Genomic DNA, 19545 nt, shown 5'->3' with positions numbered 1-19545 from the left:
CACCTGCGTCGAGTCGACGACATTCGTATCGCTTGCGAATCCAAGAGCGGATGACTTTTCGAATTCATGCAGGAAACAGTAAGGTTCTTTTGGAGCGCGCAACGTGTTTGGATATACGGCGTACTTACCGAGAGCCCCCGAACGCAAGTCGTCGATCTTACGCTCCAGCGCCTGCACAAATGATGCATGTCCTGCAGGTTAATGCAAACGTCGAAGTTAACTTGTGCTGTCGCATGCGATCCGTCGAACCAAATGTGCAGCATAATCGTTCGTTCCCCAAAGTGAAGGGGTTTTCTCTCTGTTGTATGCGCTGTGTCTTGAACAGCGGTTCGGCAGTCGACGATATCATGACTGGTAGTCACGCATTCCTTGCAGCTAAAAGTCTCAGCATGAGAGCTGCAAGGAGGCAGCAATAATTCCAACGCGAGAACAAATGTCCCATCAAATCAACTCCTTTTTCAAAATTGAGAGTTACCAACCAAGAGCATCAGCTGAAGACGGAAAAAACCGCAGGAAAACGGCTCAAAGGTTGTTGAACGTCCTCGGTTGATCCAAGAACTAGTCTAATTAATTAGTGCTCAATCCTACCTCTGCCGAGACCATAAGTGTTTCCCAATGCGTAGAATGTCGAGGTGCTGCTACTGCTGCAGCCTCGAGGCATTGCAAATGCAAGTTATCCAACGTGCCACCCAATAAATGCTATGCTTTGCTCTTAAGAATTACATATAAGTTTGTACCTGGACCGTCCTCTGTCTTTCTTTGTTACCAATGGGGATCTTACAGCGTCATTGCAAGAGTAGAGGCAAAGAGCATGCCAACGACTAATGCAGCCTTGAGGTTCGTATGCGGCACTTGAGGAGTGGATGCGGAGCTGGAGCTGGAGCTGGAGCTGGAGGCTGAGGAGGCGCTGCTAGGGCTTGTGCTGGCGGTCATTGAAGCGCTTTCTGAGCTGGCTGGCGTACTTGTCGCCGAAGACATCATCATCGAAGAGGTAGGCGAAGACATCATGGAAGACATGGAAGACATTGAAGACATGGATGAAGACATCATCGAAGAGCTCGAAGCTGATTTCGACACAGCGCTCTTTGGGTCCTGATAGAATTGTCCCGAAGCACTTGTGTCATTCTTGCCATTGCAATCTTTATCGTTGCCAATGAGTTGTGGTGCGTCTCCGGAGCTGAGCTTTTGGTACATTGCCTTGCCATTGGTCTGTATCACGACATAGGCTTGACTGAGGTCGGGGGGTTCTCAGCCCAATTTTGAGGTTCGTTGATGCCGGAAAGCTCCTGACTCGGCATCGACGTATTGAACCATTTGCCAGTGGTATCGACCTGGAGGTTCTTGGTCAGGTCACTGATGCACCTCCATGTTTGCGTTGTCTCTCCATTCCGGGCTGATTCGGCGGAGTTCAGCAGGCCACAGATACAATGGCCAGTGTCGATGAATTGAGGGAAGTTGGTAGCTGATCCGACGCTTGACATGATGATATGTGGGTGGAAATAGAGTTGTTGAAGTGAGTATGCTGAATGGGGCCGCAATGCACAATGACCGCATGGGCAGCAGAGGGCTGAATATTTATATGCGAGCCCCTGGGGCCAGAGCAAGACGTCGGCGCCTGAACGGGCACGGGAAATGAGTTGTTCATCTCCACATGACGTTGCGGGTCCAATTAATCAAAGAACCCTCCAAACAAACAAGGAAAAGCTTTGCTACTTTAGACACTCCTAGGCCGACTTGTACCAAACTGGCTGGAGGATTAGGCCACGACTGGCCTAGAGCAAAAGCGGTCGGGGCGGGAGAGCGTGGCGGTAAAGCTTGACCGCACCAGAGATCTTGGCGTCTGGGGAGGATCTGTCCCTTCTTATTGGAGCACCCCTCGACCGGCCGATCTTCTCTTCACTACTACAAGGCCATGTGCTGTTCAACTGCTTACCAGTCCCAGACAGCCCCTTGGAGGTACAGTGCTTCGCTGTCTTGTACTACGAGGCCATGTTGTGAAGTCAGTCAGCCAGCAGATCATGCCGTCGTGAAGGTTGAATTGACGAATTCGTCCAGTAGATGGAAGAGCTGGGAGTCATACTGACTGATTCGTGATGTTGACAGCGAAGCTATTCGCTAGTACTTGCAATATCTGTTATCCAGTCTTGTTCACTTGAAAGGCCCATCCGACATTCTTGATGCTTCTCAATTTCCTGCTGGCCGCAAACATCTATATATAGCATTGGAAGAAAAGTCTTTCCCATCGATTGCGAATATGGATTGCGGGTTTCAATTGATATTCCTTTATTATCGGTAGTCTTATGATGTACAGCGCTGTGATCTCAGGCACCCGCGAAGAATAATGGGTTGAGGAAGACGCAATGTTGGTTGTTGCGTACTTGCTCCTTACACTCGACGGATGCTGTCTACTTCTTTTTCACGGTTTCCTCTGGCTCAAGAGGTGACTTCATGACTATCCCGTGCACAAGTCCATCAAGAAGATGCCAGCGACTGCTTCGCTGTTGATAGGCGAAGAGAATCCTTTGAGATTTCGAATTCCTTTTGATAATCTTCACCAAAATGTCAATATTTACAGGTATCTTGAGAACGCCCTTCCCTCTCAAAGATTGCTAGTAGTGTATTGCCTTCGAGTATGTGGCCATAGCGGCCTCCTTGAAGGCTTCCGCCAGCGTTGGATGTGCGTGGCTTGTCCTCGCAACATCTTCACTGCTAGCACCATACTCAATAGCGAGCACACCTTCCGCAATCATTTCACCTGCATTCGGTCCCACGATATGTATTCCTAATATTCGATCCGTCTCTGCGTCCGAGATGAACTTCACCATACCATCGGTCTCCAAGTTCGTCTTCGCACGGCTGTTGGCACTGAAAGGAAACGTACCGACTCTATATTTCACGCCTTGTTCCTTGAGCTCAGCTTCATTTTGGCCGACCCATGCGACCTCGGGATGCGTATACATTACGGAAGGGATGGCTCCGTAGTTCACGTGCCCGCTGCCCTTCGAAATGTATTCTATACAAGCAACAGCCTCCTCTTCCGCCTTGTGCGCTAACATTGGCCCGAATGTGCAATCACCGATGACGCGGATGTGAGGAACCTTCGTGCGGTATTGCTCGTCAATGATCAGACGACCTTTGTTATCGACGTCCAAGCCAACATTTTCAAGCCCCAAGCCAGCGGTGTAAGGACGACGACCTATAGCCACAAGAACAACGTCTGCCTCGAGCTGGGTCGTATATCAGCTTCAACGTCCAAAACATCCTGTTGCAAACTTACAGTTTCTTGCTTGCCGCCCTTTGCGGCTTCGACCTTGAGCTTGACGCCCTCTCCACTATCATCGCCCTCCATGACCTTTGTGTTGAGCTTGAACTTCATCCCTTGCTTTTCCAGAATCTTTTTCGTTGACTTTGAGATATCTGCATCCATACCCGGTCCTCCTATTTGACCTAGAAATTCCACGACGGTGACCTCCGAACCTAATCTCGACCAGACTGACCCCATTTCAAGACCAATGATGCCTCCACCAATGACGACCATCTTCTTGGGCACTTCCTCAAGAGCAATGGCGCCTGTGCTTGTGACGACCTTCTTTTCATCTATCGTAAGGCCTGGAAAAGGCGTAGACTCGCTGCCAGTGGCGACTATAATGTTCTTTGCCAGTAGTGTCTGCTCTTGCCCATCTATTCTGTTGACCTTCACTTCATTTGGCCCTACAAACGCGCCTGTTCCGGGAATATAATCGACTTTGTTCTTCTTGAATAGGAATTCCACTCCTTTCGTCAAACCATCAACAGAGGTGTTCTTTGCAGCCATCATCTGCTTTAGGTTGAGCTTCACATCACCGACTTCAATGCCCCGTTTTTTTGTATCGTGGAGGATTTGGTGATACATGTGGGAGTTGTTCAAGAGTGACTTTGAAGGTATGCAGCCGACGTTTAGGCATGTTCCTCCAAGTGCTCCTCGCTTTTCTATACACGCCACCTGTACAATTTTTGAGCGTTACAAAGATGGCGAATTCAAGAGCTGTTTTACCTTCATGCCCTCTTGCCCTGCCTTTATGGCCGCAACGTATCCCGCTACTCCGCCACCTATGATGACAAGATCATGTTGAGCTATTGAGGGTCAGTAAAAACAAGATGACATTTTCTATTTCCGAAACATACGGGCTTCTGTGGCGTAACCTCTTCTTCGACTGCTGTAGAGATAGAAGGCGGGCTGTTGATATGAGGTGGTTGAGGTCCATGGCTTTGAAAAGGCTTTAGGCGATGCACGAGGGATGAGTGTGCGTAACATCATGGAGCGCTGCGTAGGAGAAAAGGTAGAGTATCAACAACAATTGCACGAAAACACACTGACCGGAGTGCAGCTTTTTCAAGATGATGCGGCAAAAGGCGGAGCTTCCGAAGCCTGGTCGCCGAGAGCGTGGCGCTAAAAATGGATGATGCTAGCCCACAATGCTACTCCCTCTTCATCATCTTTTGCACAATATTGCCATCCTTCGACATAAAGCACCCATGTCAATGACGAAAAAGGCCCTAAGCTGACATGTAGCTCGAGACGCTTTCCTCATCATGTCTTCGTTGCGAATCTGGAAGCACAGATACAAGAGCAAATAAGACCGGATCAAAATAAGCAGGCAGCCTTTGCTTCCTGCTACGGTCGAATGCAGGCCTTAGATGATGACCAATGGGGCTTCGCGCCTGCAATCAACCTAATCCACTCAATCTCAAGTGTTCAACAGAATAAGAACGCCATTAGCTATACTCATCCTATTTCCGTTGATGATGCAGCTGCGTACCGTGATGTCGACAGAGACCTCAATCTTACAGCAAACTTAGGCGATTTTGACACTATCTGGAGGTTTCTTGGCCTCCCAAGCACATCGCTGGGTGAAGATGAGGTTGCCAAAACTGTGCGTTGGCGGGACGAAGTCGACGGAGCAGACCTAGCAGATGATGACGACAACGAGGACGACGATAGATTGGCAGGCTTGACGAAAAAACAACGAAAACGGGTAAGACGTAAGGCTCGAGAGAGAGCAGCCATAGAAGGCCTTCGCAGTAGAGGTCAGGGTAAATCGGGCGACAGCGAGAACGAATCTGGTGAAGACCGTGAAGACGACTCTTTGGCAGGCTTGACGAAGCAGCAGAGAAAGAAAGTCCGGAGACAAGCCAGACTTGAAGCTTTCAAGGCTTCCTTGAAAAGCGGGACAGCATTTACAGCGAATGTCAGCTATCGCCAGCCAGGGATTGAAAGCGACTGGAATTGGCAGGGAGGGATGTTGAATTCGTCAACAGAACAAGCAAATGAGGAGGACAGGCATCAAGTGATTACCAATGGTTTGAGTAATGGAAAAGATATTCTGTCGGCAATCGATTCAACCTTTGTAGGTAAGAGTGGTATTGGTGATGGGCTCGCCAGTCTGCCAAATCAACAGCAGAATGTAGCGCGGCAAAAAGTTCACGAGGAGTCTAATGTACACCGGCTACGTAATGGAAAGGTCTTTGCAACAGACGCAGATGACAAAGGCATTCGACAAGCAGACAGTTGCCCCTTGGTTGACAGAAGAAGCATCATCCACGAATGGATGAAGCGACCTATTCCGTTATCAAGAGGGTTGGATGCTACTGCTCAGCCATTCCGACCATCGAGAACACAGAGCAGTTTGCTTCCACACGCAAATGCTGTGAAAGCTCCTAATGAACTGTCGGAGCCTTCGAGAATAATCAATGAGCCTCCCCCGCCACACCTGAAACCTCTACTTGTGTACAAATCATCGACGGAAACTGATTACAGCATCGCAACAGCAAGGAAAGTAAAGCTGATCCATATGCTCAACGAGCGGTTTTACGGTGAAAGACCCTTTTTGAGCAACATCAGCATCCTTCATCAAAATGAGGATCATGTTGGTAGCGCTTTGGCCGGCGTCCACGTGTTTATTGATGCATCGAACATTATGATTGGATTCCATGACGCCTTGAAAATGCTGTGGAAGATGCCAAAACAGGCCCGTATCCACCGGCAACCATTCTCGTTCCATTCACTCTCTCTGATTCTTTGCCGCGGCCGACCTACGGCTAAATGCGTGGTCGTTGGCTCGGATAATTCGTCTGAGATGAGCGAAGCAAAGCTCATTGGCTACGAGACGAATATCTTGGACCGTGTGCACAAAGCGAAGGACATCACACCTCGTCGAAAAGGCTATCATGCCGGCAACGGCACGCATTCAGCTGGTAGCGGATCTGAAACGATCGCGAAGGCGCCAGAGAAGTGGGTGGAGCAAGCGGTCGACGAGATTCTGCATCTGAAAATGATGGAGAGTGTCGTTGACGCTCGCGAACCTGCGACGATGGTGCTGGCAACCGGAGATGCAGCCGAAGCCGAGTACTCAGGCGGCTTTTTGAAGATGATCGAGAGAGCTTTGGGAAAAGGGTGGAAAGTGGAATTGGTCTGCTGGAAGCAGAATATGAGTTCGGCCTACAGGAAGTATGACTTCAGGCAAGCGTGGGGAGATAACTTCAAAGTTATCGAGCTGGATGAGTTTGTGGAATTGCTGTATGGGGCATGATGAATTAAGGGTATTGACGTTTTAATGTTTCATCGTTGAAGATGTTGCTCTACTCATCTATGTGTATAGAGTCCGAAGCCTTTATGGAAAGAAGAGGTATGGACGTCACGGTATGGATGGCGATAGCTTCAAGGAACCCAAAAAATAGTCAAATGGACCGTACCGCCTCCTTCTTATTCTACCATTTTTGCATTTCTGTGATATTTACAGACGACGATAGGAGAGGACAGCGGACAATTGTTCTGCCGACCCTGGATGCCCCTTCGGCACCGATTTCCTCGACAGCTTCCTCTGCTCAACACTCCCACGCAGCCATTGGGGGCTTGATCTGCCTTCGTTGAACGTGCAGAGGCTTTCAATATGTGCTGCGACGGTACATTTCTTAATATGCGAGCCTCAACCGGCGAATGATCCTCCCTTGCTTTCTCAATGGCTCTTGAAAAACCATCGCGACAGCCAGCCTCTCGCAAAGAAGCGATTCTAAGCCGACGTGAGATTGAACACATGATTGCAAAAGGCCACACAGTCTTCATCACGAGTGGAAGGGTCATAAAGGCAGATGCTTGGCTCAGGTTTCACCCCGGAGGAGACAAGGCCGTAAAACATATGGTTGGCCGCGATGCCACAGACGAAGTTCATGCGTACGCACTGGTCATTGATGATTTGGAGTACCGCGACTGATCGGCTGAGGCTTAGGCTCCATTCCACACAAACCCTCGAGTACATGACGAAATATCAAATTGGCCGTATCAACGGCTATTGGAGAAACTTCCTCCCTCCAATTCAAGGTGGAGCGTTCAGAACCATTGATGAGGCGGAGGAGGCTGGTGAGGAGCAACGTTTGCAGTATGCGGAGAGCTCGTCCAGTCAAGGTAGCTCTCCCCTTGACTCACCACTGTTTGATCCCGTGGATCAAGACGAAAGTCGAAGAAGAAAGAGGCATCTTAACGACGATGAGACTTCGTCGATTTCTTCAACCTCCACGATGGAATTGACTCCGCTTGAGATGTCCAAGAACCTTTCACACATGGACGTATATACCCAGGAGGCCATTGACCTTGACCTCGCCAAATACCCACCCCTCGATGCTGCAACACAGAATGTTATCGTGCAAAAATATCGCCTACTTCAACAGCGGATCCAGGCCGAAGGTCTATACAAATGTAACTATACTGCATACTTGATTGAGTTTTGTCGATATGTTCTACTCCTCGCGATGTTTCTCACGTTTCTCCACTATGGTTGGTATGGTACGAGTGGTGCTTTCCTCGGCCTTACTTGGCATCAACTGGTTTTCACCGTTCATGACGCAGGTCACATGGGCATCACACACGATTTCCAAACAGACACCGTTATTGGCATGTTGATCGCGGATTACATTGGTGGTCTAAGCCTTGGCTGGTGGAAACGTAACCATAATGTCCACCACGTTGTCACAAATTCACCAGAACACGACCCTGACATAGAGCATATGCCTTTCTTTGCCATCTCACACAGATTTCTGAACTCCTTACGAAGCACATATTACGACCGTATCATGACTTACGATACAATGGCTAAATACATGATCCGCTACCAACATTTACTCTACTATCCTATACTACTGCTTGGTCGCTTCAATTTGTACCGCCTGAGCTGGGAATTTCTTATACAAGGGCAGGGACCAAGAAAGGGACCAGCACGCTGGCACAGGTGGTTTGAAATTGCAGGTCACGTCTTTTTTTGGTTTTGGTTTGGTTATCTCGTTCTCTATAAAGCGATACCTACTACTGGCGGCCGCATCTCGTTTCTACTAATTAGTCATATGATCACTGGACCTCTGCATGTACAAATAACGCTCAGTCATTTTGCGATGAGTACGGCGGATCACGGTGTGGACGAGTCATTTCCACAAAAGATGCTGAGAACGACGATGGATGTGGATTGCCCCCAGTGGCTTGACTTCGTCCATGGAGGCCTGCAATTCCAGGCTATCCATCATCTGTACCCGAGAATACCACGACATAACTTGCGCAGGACTCAAAAACTTGTACAAGAATTCTGTCACGAGGTAGAAATACCATATGCTTTGTATGGATTCGTCGATGGCAACAAGGAAGTTCTTGGTAGACTCGCGGATGTTGGGCGACAAGCAGCCATTCTTGCGGAATGTCAAAAGACGATTGCGTCTCAGGGCAATATAGCTATCCATTGACTCGAGGATAGAGGATTGCTGCTGTCGGCCCTCGTCGGGCATGATACACACAGCTGTTTATCTCGAGACACAGACTTATAAATCCTTCAATTCTTGCCCAAAAAGACGAAACTCTCGGGGAGTAGGACAATCGAGATGGGTTCTGTACGAATACAGATAATTCATCGACCATCTAATGTTGACTCCATGGTTAGGCTAGAAAGCGCACCACTAGCTACCCTACAGCCCCATTTTACAATGTTCCTGTCGCGTTTGCTGCTGGCGATGTTACTCTTTTTCATTATTGTCTTCATGAAATATTGTAGACTAGTGGCCATACGGGGCATCTCCTTGGGTTGAAGAAGGACCTCCAACAATGACGTCTCGGAGCGTTCATCACCATGTTCATGCTGTGTGTGGATGACGATGGTCGTGAGCAGAACTTCAAGGAAAGTTCTGGTCTTTGCGTGCAAATATGTCAAGTTCAGGACTTTGAGTACGCCTAAACTTAAGTTGCCATCCGCAATGAGGATTCCAAACATCCGGGCTAGGTTGACTACGCTGCTAAGTTCGAGTTTGCTCCCCGACTCTCCTTCATCATCATCACTCCCATCACTTCCATGCTCATTCTCGCCAAATTGTTTGAAAAGATCCCACAGGCTGAACTGGAATGCCTTTTTCAACTGAATGTCCGAGCAAATTCGTTTCGAAAGGAAAGTATAGTATGGATTGTAGACTTTCTCCGCACCAGCACACTCGACAATCACCCTTGGAATTTCCTTCTCCTGAATTCGTTTCAACTTTAGTTTCTTGAGACGCAAGAATGCATCATTAGGATCCGTAGCTGACATAGCAGCCACAAATACCGCTCGTCTAACGTCGGTATTCATACGCAGAGATTTTGAAAGCTGCATCAAGTCCACTGTACCTTTACTCGTCGTGTCTTGGACAGTTGCAGACCCTGCATTTTGCTGCTGAAGGGCGCCCTGTGATCCTGTGGCAGGGTTATCGCCCTTGTAGCTTGCTCCTACCAGCCACCACTTGCCTTTCCGTTCACGATTGCGAATGTCTTCTAGTCGAACGCCTAGAGGCTCAAAGGCTTTGACGCTTTGTTGGTTCAATGTGCCTAAAATCCGCTTCATGGAACTCGTATGCTCGGCGGTGATTGATGCGGCGGATTTGCCTGTCTTCAATTTGTGATTCTTAAGATTATCGATAGTCTCGACCATAAATCGAGTCCGTATGGAAAGCGTCTGCTCTCCTAACAGTGACACTTGTTCGTGCAACTGAGCTGCAATGTCTCTCAATGCAGATGGATCGTCGTATTTCAGTTGTTGTCCCGCAATGCGTACAATCCTTAGAAGAAGCTCTGTATTGTGCTCAGACATGTCGCGCAGGCAGAGTCTGACGTAGTCGAAGATCAGACCACTACCAATGACTTGAAATACATACATTTCTGCAAGTAGGCTTATCAAATTAGTTGTCTTCTTACTGCCCGACGCTGATTCCGTGTAATTATCAAATGCAATTCTAAACTCGTCATCAATACTCATGAGCATTTGTGCTCCAAAGTCTGTTCCCAATTCTTTGTGTAATGCAGCAATGAAGCCTGAATGGAGAATTATATACGTATCCTGCAATACCGAGGCGTCTGCTAGCGAGTCTAGCAAGAGTCGAATAAGTGTACTAGAGACATACTGACGGGGGCTATTTTGATACAGTCTCCCGACTTCACTAACGATAGATAGAACGTTAGATTCCGAAAGCCGATTTAACGATCCTCGAAGTTGCCGTTTCAATCTTCTTTCATCCTCCGAAGGACCGTCATGAGATGTCCTTAGCGACGGTGGTATGTATTTGGTCTTTTGAGAGATTACTCGACCTTGGGTGGGGGCAACGTAAGGGTTTTCACGAGTTGCTCGGGGCGTTCGGGTTTCGAAAGCGATTGTGTTAGCCTCAGATTCGTCGGTGTCGCCAGACAGGATTTCTCTAGCGTCCAAATCATTGTCATTCTCATCAGCGTTGCTGCCAAAGCCGCTGAACTCAGATCCATCCACAGTTTCATTGTTGGCAGCAACATCGTTAGGATACTTGGACTGGCGATAACCAACTTCCCCTGTTTCCGCGGCGTCATCTCGCTTTCTTTTGCCCAATCTGGTTCTTTCAGGAACCCCTTCCAGTCCCTCCAAAAATTCATCCAGACCGTCGTTTTCAAAGGCTTTGGAGTGTCCTTTCTTGCCGCTTACACCCAATTTTCTCTCAAGTGCTTGAATTTCGGCGTCATCTCGTGATAGCCGAGTTTTAGCTTTACCTGAGATTGAGCGCAAGTTCTCTCGATTGAGCGATGGGGTTCTCTCTTTCTTCCTCACAACAGCCGCCTCGGAATCAACCCTTGATTTCTTCTGAATCGATCTCGAATTGCCTTGACTGACATTGTCGGCATCCTGATGATAAGAGCCTTCGATAATAGTGACGAGAGTAGATCTCTCATGCGTGAAACCATGACCGTCTTGAATCAAGGACTGAGCCTTCTTAGGAGCCGTTGATCTCGCATTGCGCTCATTCCGTCCTGTTTTTCTCTGGTCTTTACGCTTGACATGTACACCAAGTTGCCTTCGAGGAAAGTGTGGTTTCTGAGATGGAACTCCAATCTCCTGGAGCATGCTCTTTGGGAGCTTCGTAGTGTCATAAGCAGCGTTACCCATTACCCACGCCGCATCCAATATTCTTTGCATTTTTTGATCCTCAGACGTATCAATATCTCGGATTTGACGGACTTAGTGCCGATAAGATAAGCGAGTGCCAAGATTTCCTCCCGCACCTCAACTTCGAAGTCTTCACTCAACTCGCTGGCTTAAACACTTCTCACAGCAGCCTTTCATCACCTTACCGAACCTCGTTGTTCAGGTCTTGACTGGCGCCCTTGAAAATTTCCTTCGCAAAATTGCAGCCATCGTCACTTCATACCTGGGTTCCTAAATATGTCATTCCAAAAGCCTGAAAAGGATCATGGGGACGGGCCAGTATGAGGTCCTCAATCCCAATTTCACAGACTGGCTAATGACATCCATTCGTAAGAAAATTCATAAAATACGTATCACTCTTACATCCCGTAAGGTCAAATCGCTGGAGAAAGTCTGTCAAGAGTTGATAGACCGCGCAAAATCCAAAGACCTGCGCGTTAAGGGTCCTGTGCGCCTTCCCACAAGGAGCTTGAAAATCTCAACAAGGAAGACGCCCTGTGGTGAGGGATCGAAGACTTGGGACATGTACGAGATGAGGATACACAAGCGTTTAATCGAGTCAGTCCTATCTACACTCACCCAAATGATAAATAAGCCGGACAAGATTGTGACAATCTTGCGTGGTCATTGTGCTGACTTTACTAATCTTGCAGTCTCAATGCTCCAACTGAGGTTGTTAAGCAGATTATCATCAACATTGAGGCGGGTGTCGAAGTTGAGGTCACCATTGCCGCTTAGAGAGAGCGAAAGTCGCTAGAGGAGGGAAGCCAGGTAATACCATGTATTCATACGAGAAATCATGCGACTGTGAGTCGCAGACCAACTACTGTATCTGAGCCTCGCATGTCTCCTTCCAAAATCACCCAAAGTCAAAGATCTGCACGAAATGCTCTTTACACAGTGCTACAGATTCCAATCGCACCATTCTCTCTTCGGCGGCAATAAGGGCATTGCACCGTTCTGAAAGTCTCCGCGTGTTTTCAATGATGCATAGATCTCCTTCGTCAAGCCGTCATAAACCTCATCAGCTGGGTCTATGACATTGACAAAAGTCGGCGCTCCATCAGGGAACCAAAGTCTCTGCCAATTTCCGTCGTTTCCTCTGTAACATGGCTCACTATCGACATACGTCACTGCTTTACCATTCCATCTTCGCACTTTCCCCTGGCCATCTCTCTCGACATTGACTGTCGATGTTGGCTTAGCGATGTTCGTCGAGGTCCCAACCCGCCTTGGATCGTTTGATATGCTTTGCTGAGCTATTGAGGTCTGGTTGATGGGGCTTGAGGACGCAATTGAAGTTTGTGGGAGAGTCTCTATGTTGTTGGAAGCCTTTGCAGCAAACGGGTTTCCAGTGGCCGCTTGATTGGTAGCAGCTCCTCCAAATGTGCCATTTGAAGAGGGAGCTTGCGATTGACCGAACGGCGAGCTTTGGAACGAAGTTGAAGCCGGCTGAAATGGGTTGGCTTGCTGCATATTAGTTGAAGGAGCCGGTTGTGGGAAACCAGCCGCATTCGAGACGGACGGTTGCCCAAAGGTCGGAGCAGAGTTCGTAGTTTGACCAGGTGCTGTGGCTGATGGCCCAAATGACGTCGTAGGTCGGCTGAAAGTGGATGTCTGACCGAATGAAGGCTGTCCAAAGGCGGAAGCAGCTGACCCACCGATATTAGACAAAGGCGCTGATGGTTGTCCAAAAGTCGAAGCAGATTGTCGTCCAAATGCCGTCGGTGCCGAGGGCTGGCCAAACGCAGGGCTCCTATTCGAAGACTGTCCAAACGAAGAAGCAGTTTGTGATGGCACAGATTGATGTTGATTCTGCGGTGAAATGATTCCTTTGGCCTTACAAATGTCGATACGATTTGGATGCTGGTTTTCGCTATCAATAAGGTATTTGAGAGCACCTTCAACGTCGTCTAGAGCGGCTTTCATTTGCATCTCTGCGTTGTGAACTAAGACCTGAGCTTCTTGCATGGCCTCTCGAGCTTTCCCTTGTGCGGCTAGATGGTAATGCTGTACACGAAGCTCCTCGAAGGACTGTTCCCTTGGATAGCCGCCGAAGAGTTGTGATGGCGTATCTTTGCCTGGTGCGTACGCAGACAGTATCCATTGTGGACGCTCGGTAGAGAGATCGTTTGCAAGTGTGGTCTTATTTAAACTATAACTAGAATTGGTATCAGCAAGTACAGGGATTGATTAGCTTGAAGTGTCTGCTGACGGTAGAGGTTGAGAATCCTTGGCGGAGTGTCCTGGAGGTAGTCATCAGCCCATGTTGAACGAAGGCCCGCACAACAAGGTGAAATTATACCCAAGCGTTGCGAGACTGCTTGAATTCTCTATTGCCAAGACTTCGAGACACTCGGGCGTCTTTCAGCATGGGGAGAGCTTGAGATTATGTGCAAGAAAACAGAAATTCTTGAAGCTTACCTTGACCTCCGTGTTGACTTGGTCTGGTGTTTGCGGAATGTTGGAGTGGAGCGAAAGGGTTTCTAGAACTACCAGACTGCCCTCTACTAGGATGCTCATTCTTACAGCGATCTGACTATATGATCAGTTCTAGGTTTTGGAAATGTCGAGGGACAAATGCACCGCCAAATTTGCAGTTCCCTGACAGATAGAACCGGCAGACAACCATTGTCTAAGATGTCCGATAGCAGTGGTACTTCGTGCTTTCATGCGATATCTGATTGCGTGTTTCGAGAGCCAATTTTCCCGTATTTCAGTCCTACAATTAGTTGAATATTGGATCCCAATTATTTGTGAGCATTTAACTAGACTGCCACCTCGGTGCATTTGATATTGCAAAACGACCTCAATACCCCCTCCCAAAAAAACTCCGCTTATATCCGACATTGTTTACTTTTTATGTACGGTCGAACTCACATCACTTGTCGCGACAATTGCATTCGATGAATGACTAGTCACAACGATGTCATCGGCATCTCCAACAAGACCATCGAGGCGAGCAGCTGGCAGGAGAAAAGTTGTCATTGAAGAATCTGATGAGGAGAACAGCGCCGTTGTTGTTGACGAAGAGGACGAAGATGATTTTACACCAGCGCCCCAGCAGAGTCCAAGGCGTCAAACACGGCGCAGAGCTACCGAGACACCGGAGACTCCTCGTGCAACAACACGCGCACGACGCGCAAAGACTGGAGATGATGTAGTGCCGTCTCAGACCCTACACCCGGCCAAGGAGGAGCAGTTGCCAGGTTCTCCTACCAAGAGAGCGTCACCAAGGAAGCGTAAGAGCGCTGCACCTACCAAAAGAGGTCTTCCCCTTGAAATCAAAGAGGAACCTCCTCATTTACCAACACCTCAGCCGTCTATAAGCCCAGAACCCGCACAAATGCGTTCGGCGCCTTTGGCAGACATTACATCTTCGGTGAACAACGAGCAAGGGCCTTCTACAGATAGTCAGAAGCCCTTTATTCCAATCAAGCCCATGAATGCTGTTCTAGAGAAGCCCATGGACATTGTAATTAGATCAAGAGCATTAGCAGCACCTCCAAAAGAAGAAGATATTGGACCGAAGCCAAGAATGGTCATCAAATCTTTGACTCTCAACAATTTTAAGAGCTATGCTGGACGGCAGGAAGTTGGACCCTTTCATGCTTCTTTCTCTTCTGTCGTAGGGCCCAATGGCTCTGGGAAATCTAACGTCATTGACTCGCTTCTTTTTGTATTTGGATTTCGAGCAAGCAAAATGCGGCAGGGCAAGATTTCTGCGCTAATTCACAACTCGGCGGCCTTTCCTGATCTAGATCATTGCGAAGTGGCGGTCCACTTTCAAGAGGTCATGGATATTGTGAGGGTCCTGTCCCCAAGAATCCTGAGCTTACTGCTAATCTTTCATAGCCAGGAGAATGTCACGAAGTATTAACAGATGCAGACCTGATAATCTCGCGGAAAGCGTTCAAAAACAACTCAAGCAAGTACTTTATTAACGGACGAGAATCAACATTCACCGATGTTACTAGCCTTCTGAAAGGAAAGGGAATCGATTTAGATCACAAGCGTTTCTTGATTCTTCAGGGTGAAGTTGAGTCCATTGCTCAAATGAAACCAAAAGCAGCGAATGAGCATGACGATGGCTTGTTAGAATATCTTGAGGATATCATTGGCACCTCCAAGTACAAGTCGCCCATTGAAGAATCAGCCACTGAGGTCGACACATTGAATGAGGTATGCACAGAGAAAAGTGCGCGAGTCCAGCATGTCGACAAGGAGAGAACAAACCTGGAAGACAAGAAAGATAAGGCTCTTGCTTTTATCAAAGATGAAAATGAGCTAGCTTTCAAGCAGTCTGCTTTGTATCAAGTCTACACTGGCGAGTGCGAAGATAATCTCAAAGTGACAGATGAAGCGATCGCAGATACGCAAGGCCAATTGAACGCAGAATTAGAAAAACATCAAGGGAATGAAGATGGCATCAAAAATCTTGAGAAAGCTTACAAGCAGGGCTCAAAGGAACTAGAACATCTTCAAAAGGCCACCCAAGCGGTGCTCAAAGAGATGGCCAAGCACGACAAGGAGAACGTAAAATTTGAGGAGAAAAAGAAATTTCTGCGATCGAAGCAAGCTAAACAGGAGAAGTCTTCTCAAACAAGTCGACTTGCTACTTCAGAAGCCACTAGCTTGATCGAAAAACATTTCGACGACATAGAGCGCAATGCGCAAGACATTGCCCGTATGGAAACTGAAATGAGCACAGAGGAAAAGGAGTTGGCTTCTATTCGGGAAACTCTGAAAGGGAAGACGCAGACCTTTTCGGAGCAGATTGCTTCCAAGCAAAAGTCATTAGAACCGTGGAACGAAAAAATCAACCAAAAGCAGTCTGCAATCGCCGTTGCACAGAGTGAACTTGACATTCTCCACGAGCGAGCTTCTGCTGGAAGCATCGCAATTGAAGAGGCTCAGGCGCGAATTGAGTCTTTGAAAACATATCTAAAAGCAAAAGACGCAGAGGTCAAGCAGCTTAAAAACCATAAAGCTCAGGTCGAAAAGGATGAGTCGAAAGTTCAAATAGACCTGGACACGTTAACCCAGCAAGAGCCTGAGATGAGATCCAGATTGTCGGGCGCCAGACAAAAAGCTGATGAAGCAAGAGCGAGCCTGTCGAGCACACAGACTCAAGGAAATGTCCTGAACGGGTTGATGCGTCTCAAGGAATCTGGTCGTATTGAAGGATTCCACGGCCGACTAGGAAATTTAGGAACTATAGATCAGAAGTATGACATAGCGATCTCAACGGCCTGTCCTTCTCTAGACAACCTAGTGGTGGACTCAGTCGATGTTGGTCAGCAGTGCATCGATTACCTGAGGAAAAATAACTTAGGCCGCGCCAACATTATTTTGCTTGACAGGCTCGCGAAAAGAGATCTATCACCTGTTGAGACCCCAGAAAACGTGCCCCGGCTTTTCGATCTTGTCAAAACAAAGAAAGATAATTTCAAACCTGCCTTCTTCAGCATTATGCAGAATACTTTAGTTGCAAGAGATCTTGAGCAGGCAAATCGTATCGCGTATGGGGCAAAACGCTGGCGTGTCGTTACGCTCGACGGTCAATTGATCGATGTATCCGGCACAATGAGCGGCGGTGGCACTCGCATAGCTAAAGGGGCTATGTCTTCCAAACTGGTTGTTGAAACCACCAAAGAACAAGTCTCAAAATTGGAAGTGGACTCAAATCGATTAGAGCAGACATTCCAAGAATATCAACAAAATTTGGCGGCCCTTGAAAGCTCACTAAAACAGCATCATGAGAAGATACCCCAGCTAGAGACCGCGATACAAAAAGCAGGCTTAGAATTTGAGAGCGTCAAGCGTAATCTCACGGACGCTGAGCGTCGGGTAAGCGAACTAGCAGCAGAGCAACCATCAACCCATTCCGAAGACGCTCGTGTTTCGGTGTTGGACCAAGAAATCGCTAAGCTTGAGAGGGAACTTAAGAAACTTCGACAGGAAACATCGGGGCTGGAAGGCGAAATCCAAGAACTTCAAGACAAGATTATGGAAGTTGGGGGAGTTCGGCTAAGGGCACAGAAAGCGAGGGTAGATGGTTTGAGAGAGCAGATTGATATGTTGACCGAGGAAATATCGAATGCTGAAATAGCAAAGACGAAAGCGGAGAAGCAGAAAACTAAACACCAGCAGGCGTATGAAGACGCTAAGAAAGAGCTTGCCGCTGCCACAGAAGAACTAGAGAGTCTTGGGAACGAAGTCAAACACCAGGCAAACGACGTATCACATTCCAAGCAAAAGGCCGAGGAGGCGCAAGACGCTCAGAGTACTAAGCAAGAAGAGCTCGTGGCGTTGAAGCAAGAGCTTGATGAGAGGACAGCAGAGTCAAACGAGATCAGGGCCATAGAAATAGAGATGCGGAACAAGCTTGAAGAAAACAACAAAGTTCAATCCGAATACCAGAAGCGATTAAGATACTGGACGGAGAAGCTTAGCAAACTCTCAACTCAACAAGTCAGCGATCTTGGCGAGGAACAAGAAGCTGAACAATTGCCGCAATACACCAAGGATGAGCTTGCAGACCTGGACAAGGGTATCCTCAAGGGGGAGATCGCTGCTCTGGAAGAAAAAACTCAGAATGTCAACGTGGAGCTCAGTGTTCTGGCTGAGTACAGGCGTCGTGTAGAAGAACACATCTCAAGGAGCAACGACTTACAAACCGCGGTCACATCACGCGATGCGGCCAAAAAGCGATGTGATGAGCTCCGTAGACTACGCCTCGAGGGTTTCATGACAGGCTTCAGCACGATCTCTTTACGATTGAAGGAGATGTACCAAATGATCACCATGGGCGGAAACGCAGAGCTCGAGCTTGTCGACTCTCTGGACCCATTTTCGGAGGGTATCTTGTTTAGCGTTATGCCGCCGAAGAAATCTTGGAAGAACATCTCGAACCTCTCTGGTGGTGAGAAGACACTGAGTAGCTTGGCTTTGGTATTCGCTCTGCATCATTACAAGCCCACACCCTTGTACGTCATGGACGAGATTGATGCCGCGTTGGACTTCCGAAACGTAAGGACCCTGCCACCGGGCTGGAATGTTGATGTATGAACTGATAATGGAGTAGGTCTCTATCGTCGCGAGTTACATCAAGGAAAGGACGAAGAATGCACAATTCATCGTCATATCTTTGCGGAATAACATGTTTGAGCTAGCTTCCCGGCTGGTAGGTGTATATAAAGTCAATCACATGGTACGTGCATCCTTAGGCGCAATGCTTATCAATGGATTGCTGACAGTCGACGTAGACGAAGAGCGTGACGGTTGAAAACAAGGATTACCTTCACCGACGATCTCGATAATTTTTCACGGGCACGTGGAATGCTGCTTTCCTTTATAATTGGATGATATTGGATCACGACGCCGAAGCTGTAAATTGGAGAGCTCACAATACAGATCATCGTTTTTGTTCACGGCCATGGTCATGTCTATGCGCCTAGCGACGCTTTTGACGGTTCTCAATGCCAAAGCAGGACATCCGAGCTTTTCCCATCAGCAGGTATGGTTGCCATCACGCCGGCGAAGTGCGTGTCGAACAAATCATGACCGCACTCCGCATAAATGTATTGTCTTCCTGATTGCCCTCGGACGCTTCTGCCATTGCGATTGGCTCGCTCACGATTTTCTCTCGGGCGCTTCCTTCTTTACCTTTTTCTTTTTCTTTTCTTTTGCCTTTTTTCGATCTCGCTTCTTCAACCCGGACATTCCCACTTTGCAGATCTCTGCATACTTCACGTAAAAACCTTCCAGGTCATCTGACTGAACGATTGTCGACAACTTCAACTTGATCCTCGTCTTGTCCTTGCCATTCGAGGCGCGAAATATAACTGGCAACGGATGCTCTAGGTGAAGATCTGGGAACGGCGATGATGGAGGAAGAGGAATGTCGGTTGCTTTTGCGGGTAGATCAGGTGGTGACACTGCAGTCAACACGTTGGGTCAGAGAGAGTCCATCGAATCCGACATATACTCGCATCGCTTTTGGGTTAGAGTCACTGAGCCGTGATTTGCAATGCGTGTGGAGTCGAATAAAGCGGAA

The 19545-nt window shown here is 48.0% G+C and overlaps 7 protein-coding genes across 7 annotated transcripts; 4 read left to right on the top strand and 3 right to left on the bottom strand.

Moving 5' to 3' along the window:
* Positions 1–2609: 2609 nt before the first annotated feature.
* DLD1 (D-lactate ferricytochrome c oxidoreductase) lies at positions 2610–4294 on the bottom strand (the record flags this gene model as incomplete). Its single annotated transcript, XM_044814516.1, has 4 exons — positions 2610–3227; positions 3278–3982; positions 4034–4113; positions 4165–4294. 4 exons carry the CDS (start codon positions 4292–4294, stop codon positions 2610–2612), a joined length of 1533 nt encoding a protein of 510 aa, XP_044668666.1.
* A 370-nt stretch (positions 4295–4664) lies between these two features.
* Positions 4665–6569, top strand: KY384_006018 (uncharacterized protein; the record flags this gene model as incomplete). Its single annotated transcript, XM_044814515.1, has 1 exon — positions 4665–6569. One exon carries the CDS (start codon positions 4665–4667, stop codon positions 6567–6569), a length of 1905 nt encoding a protein of 634 aa, XP_044668665.1.
* A 429-nt stretch (positions 6570–6998) lies between these two features.
* KY384_006017 (uncharacterized protein) lies at positions 6999–8763 on the top strand (the record flags this gene model as incomplete). The annotated part of the gene is made up of 2 exons (XM_044814514.1): positions 6999–7210; positions 7266–8763. The coding sequence occupies 2 exons, from the start codon at positions 6999–7001 to the stop codon at positions 8761–8763; spliced, it is 1710 nt and encodes a 569-aa protein (XP_044668664.1).
* A 161-nt stretch (positions 8764–8924) lies between these two features.
* Positions 8925–11477, bottom strand: KY384_006016 (uncharacterized protein; the record flags this gene model as incomplete). The annotated part of the gene is made up of 1 exon (XM_044814513.1): positions 8925–11477. One exon carries the CDS (start codon positions 11475–11477, stop codon positions 8925–8927), a length of 2553 nt encoding a protein of 850 aa, XP_044668663.1.
* A 246-nt stretch (positions 11478–11723) lies between these two features.
* On the top strand, positions 11724–12224 carry RPS20 (40S ribosomal protein S20; the record flags this gene model as incomplete). Its single annotated transcript, XM_044814512.1, has 3 exons — positions 11724–11765; positions 11821–12044; positions 12140–12224. The coding sequence occupies 3 exons, from the start codon at positions 11724–11726 to the stop codon at positions 12222–12224; spliced, it is 351 nt and encodes a 116-aa protein (XP_044668662.1).
* A 165-nt stretch (positions 12225–12389) lies between these two features.
* On the bottom strand, positions 12390–14009 carry KY384_006014 (uncharacterized protein; the record flags this gene model as incomplete). Its single annotated transcript, XM_044814511.1, has 3 exons — positions 12390–13647; positions 13671–13732; positions 13911–14009. The coding sequence occupies 3 exons, from the start codon at positions 14007–14009 to the stop codon at positions 12390–12392; spliced, it is 1419 nt and encodes a 472-aa protein (XP_044668661.1).
* Positions 14010–14412: 403 nt separating this feature from the next.
* On the top strand, positions 14413–18774 carry KY384_006013 (uncharacterized protein; the record flags this gene model as incomplete). Its single annotated transcript, XM_044814510.1, has 3 exons — positions 14413–15291; positions 15342–18518; positions 18574–18774. 3 exons carry the CDS (start codon positions 14413–14415, stop codon positions 18772–18774), a joined length of 4257 nt encoding a protein of 1418 aa, XP_044668660.1.
* Positions 18775–19545: the final 771 nt, after the last annotated feature.

The sequence above is a fragment of the Bacidia gigantensis genome (genome assembly GCF_019456465.1).
Source record: "Bacidia gigantensis strain McMullin 20006 chromosome Unknown contig_246, whole genome shotgun sequence".
NCBI lineage: Eukaryota > Fungi > Ascomycota > Lecanoromycetes > Lecanorales > Ramalinaceae > Bacidia > Bacidia gigantensis.
Note: the sequence above shows the minus strand (reverse complement) of the source record. Positions and strands in the feature narration are given on the sequence as shown.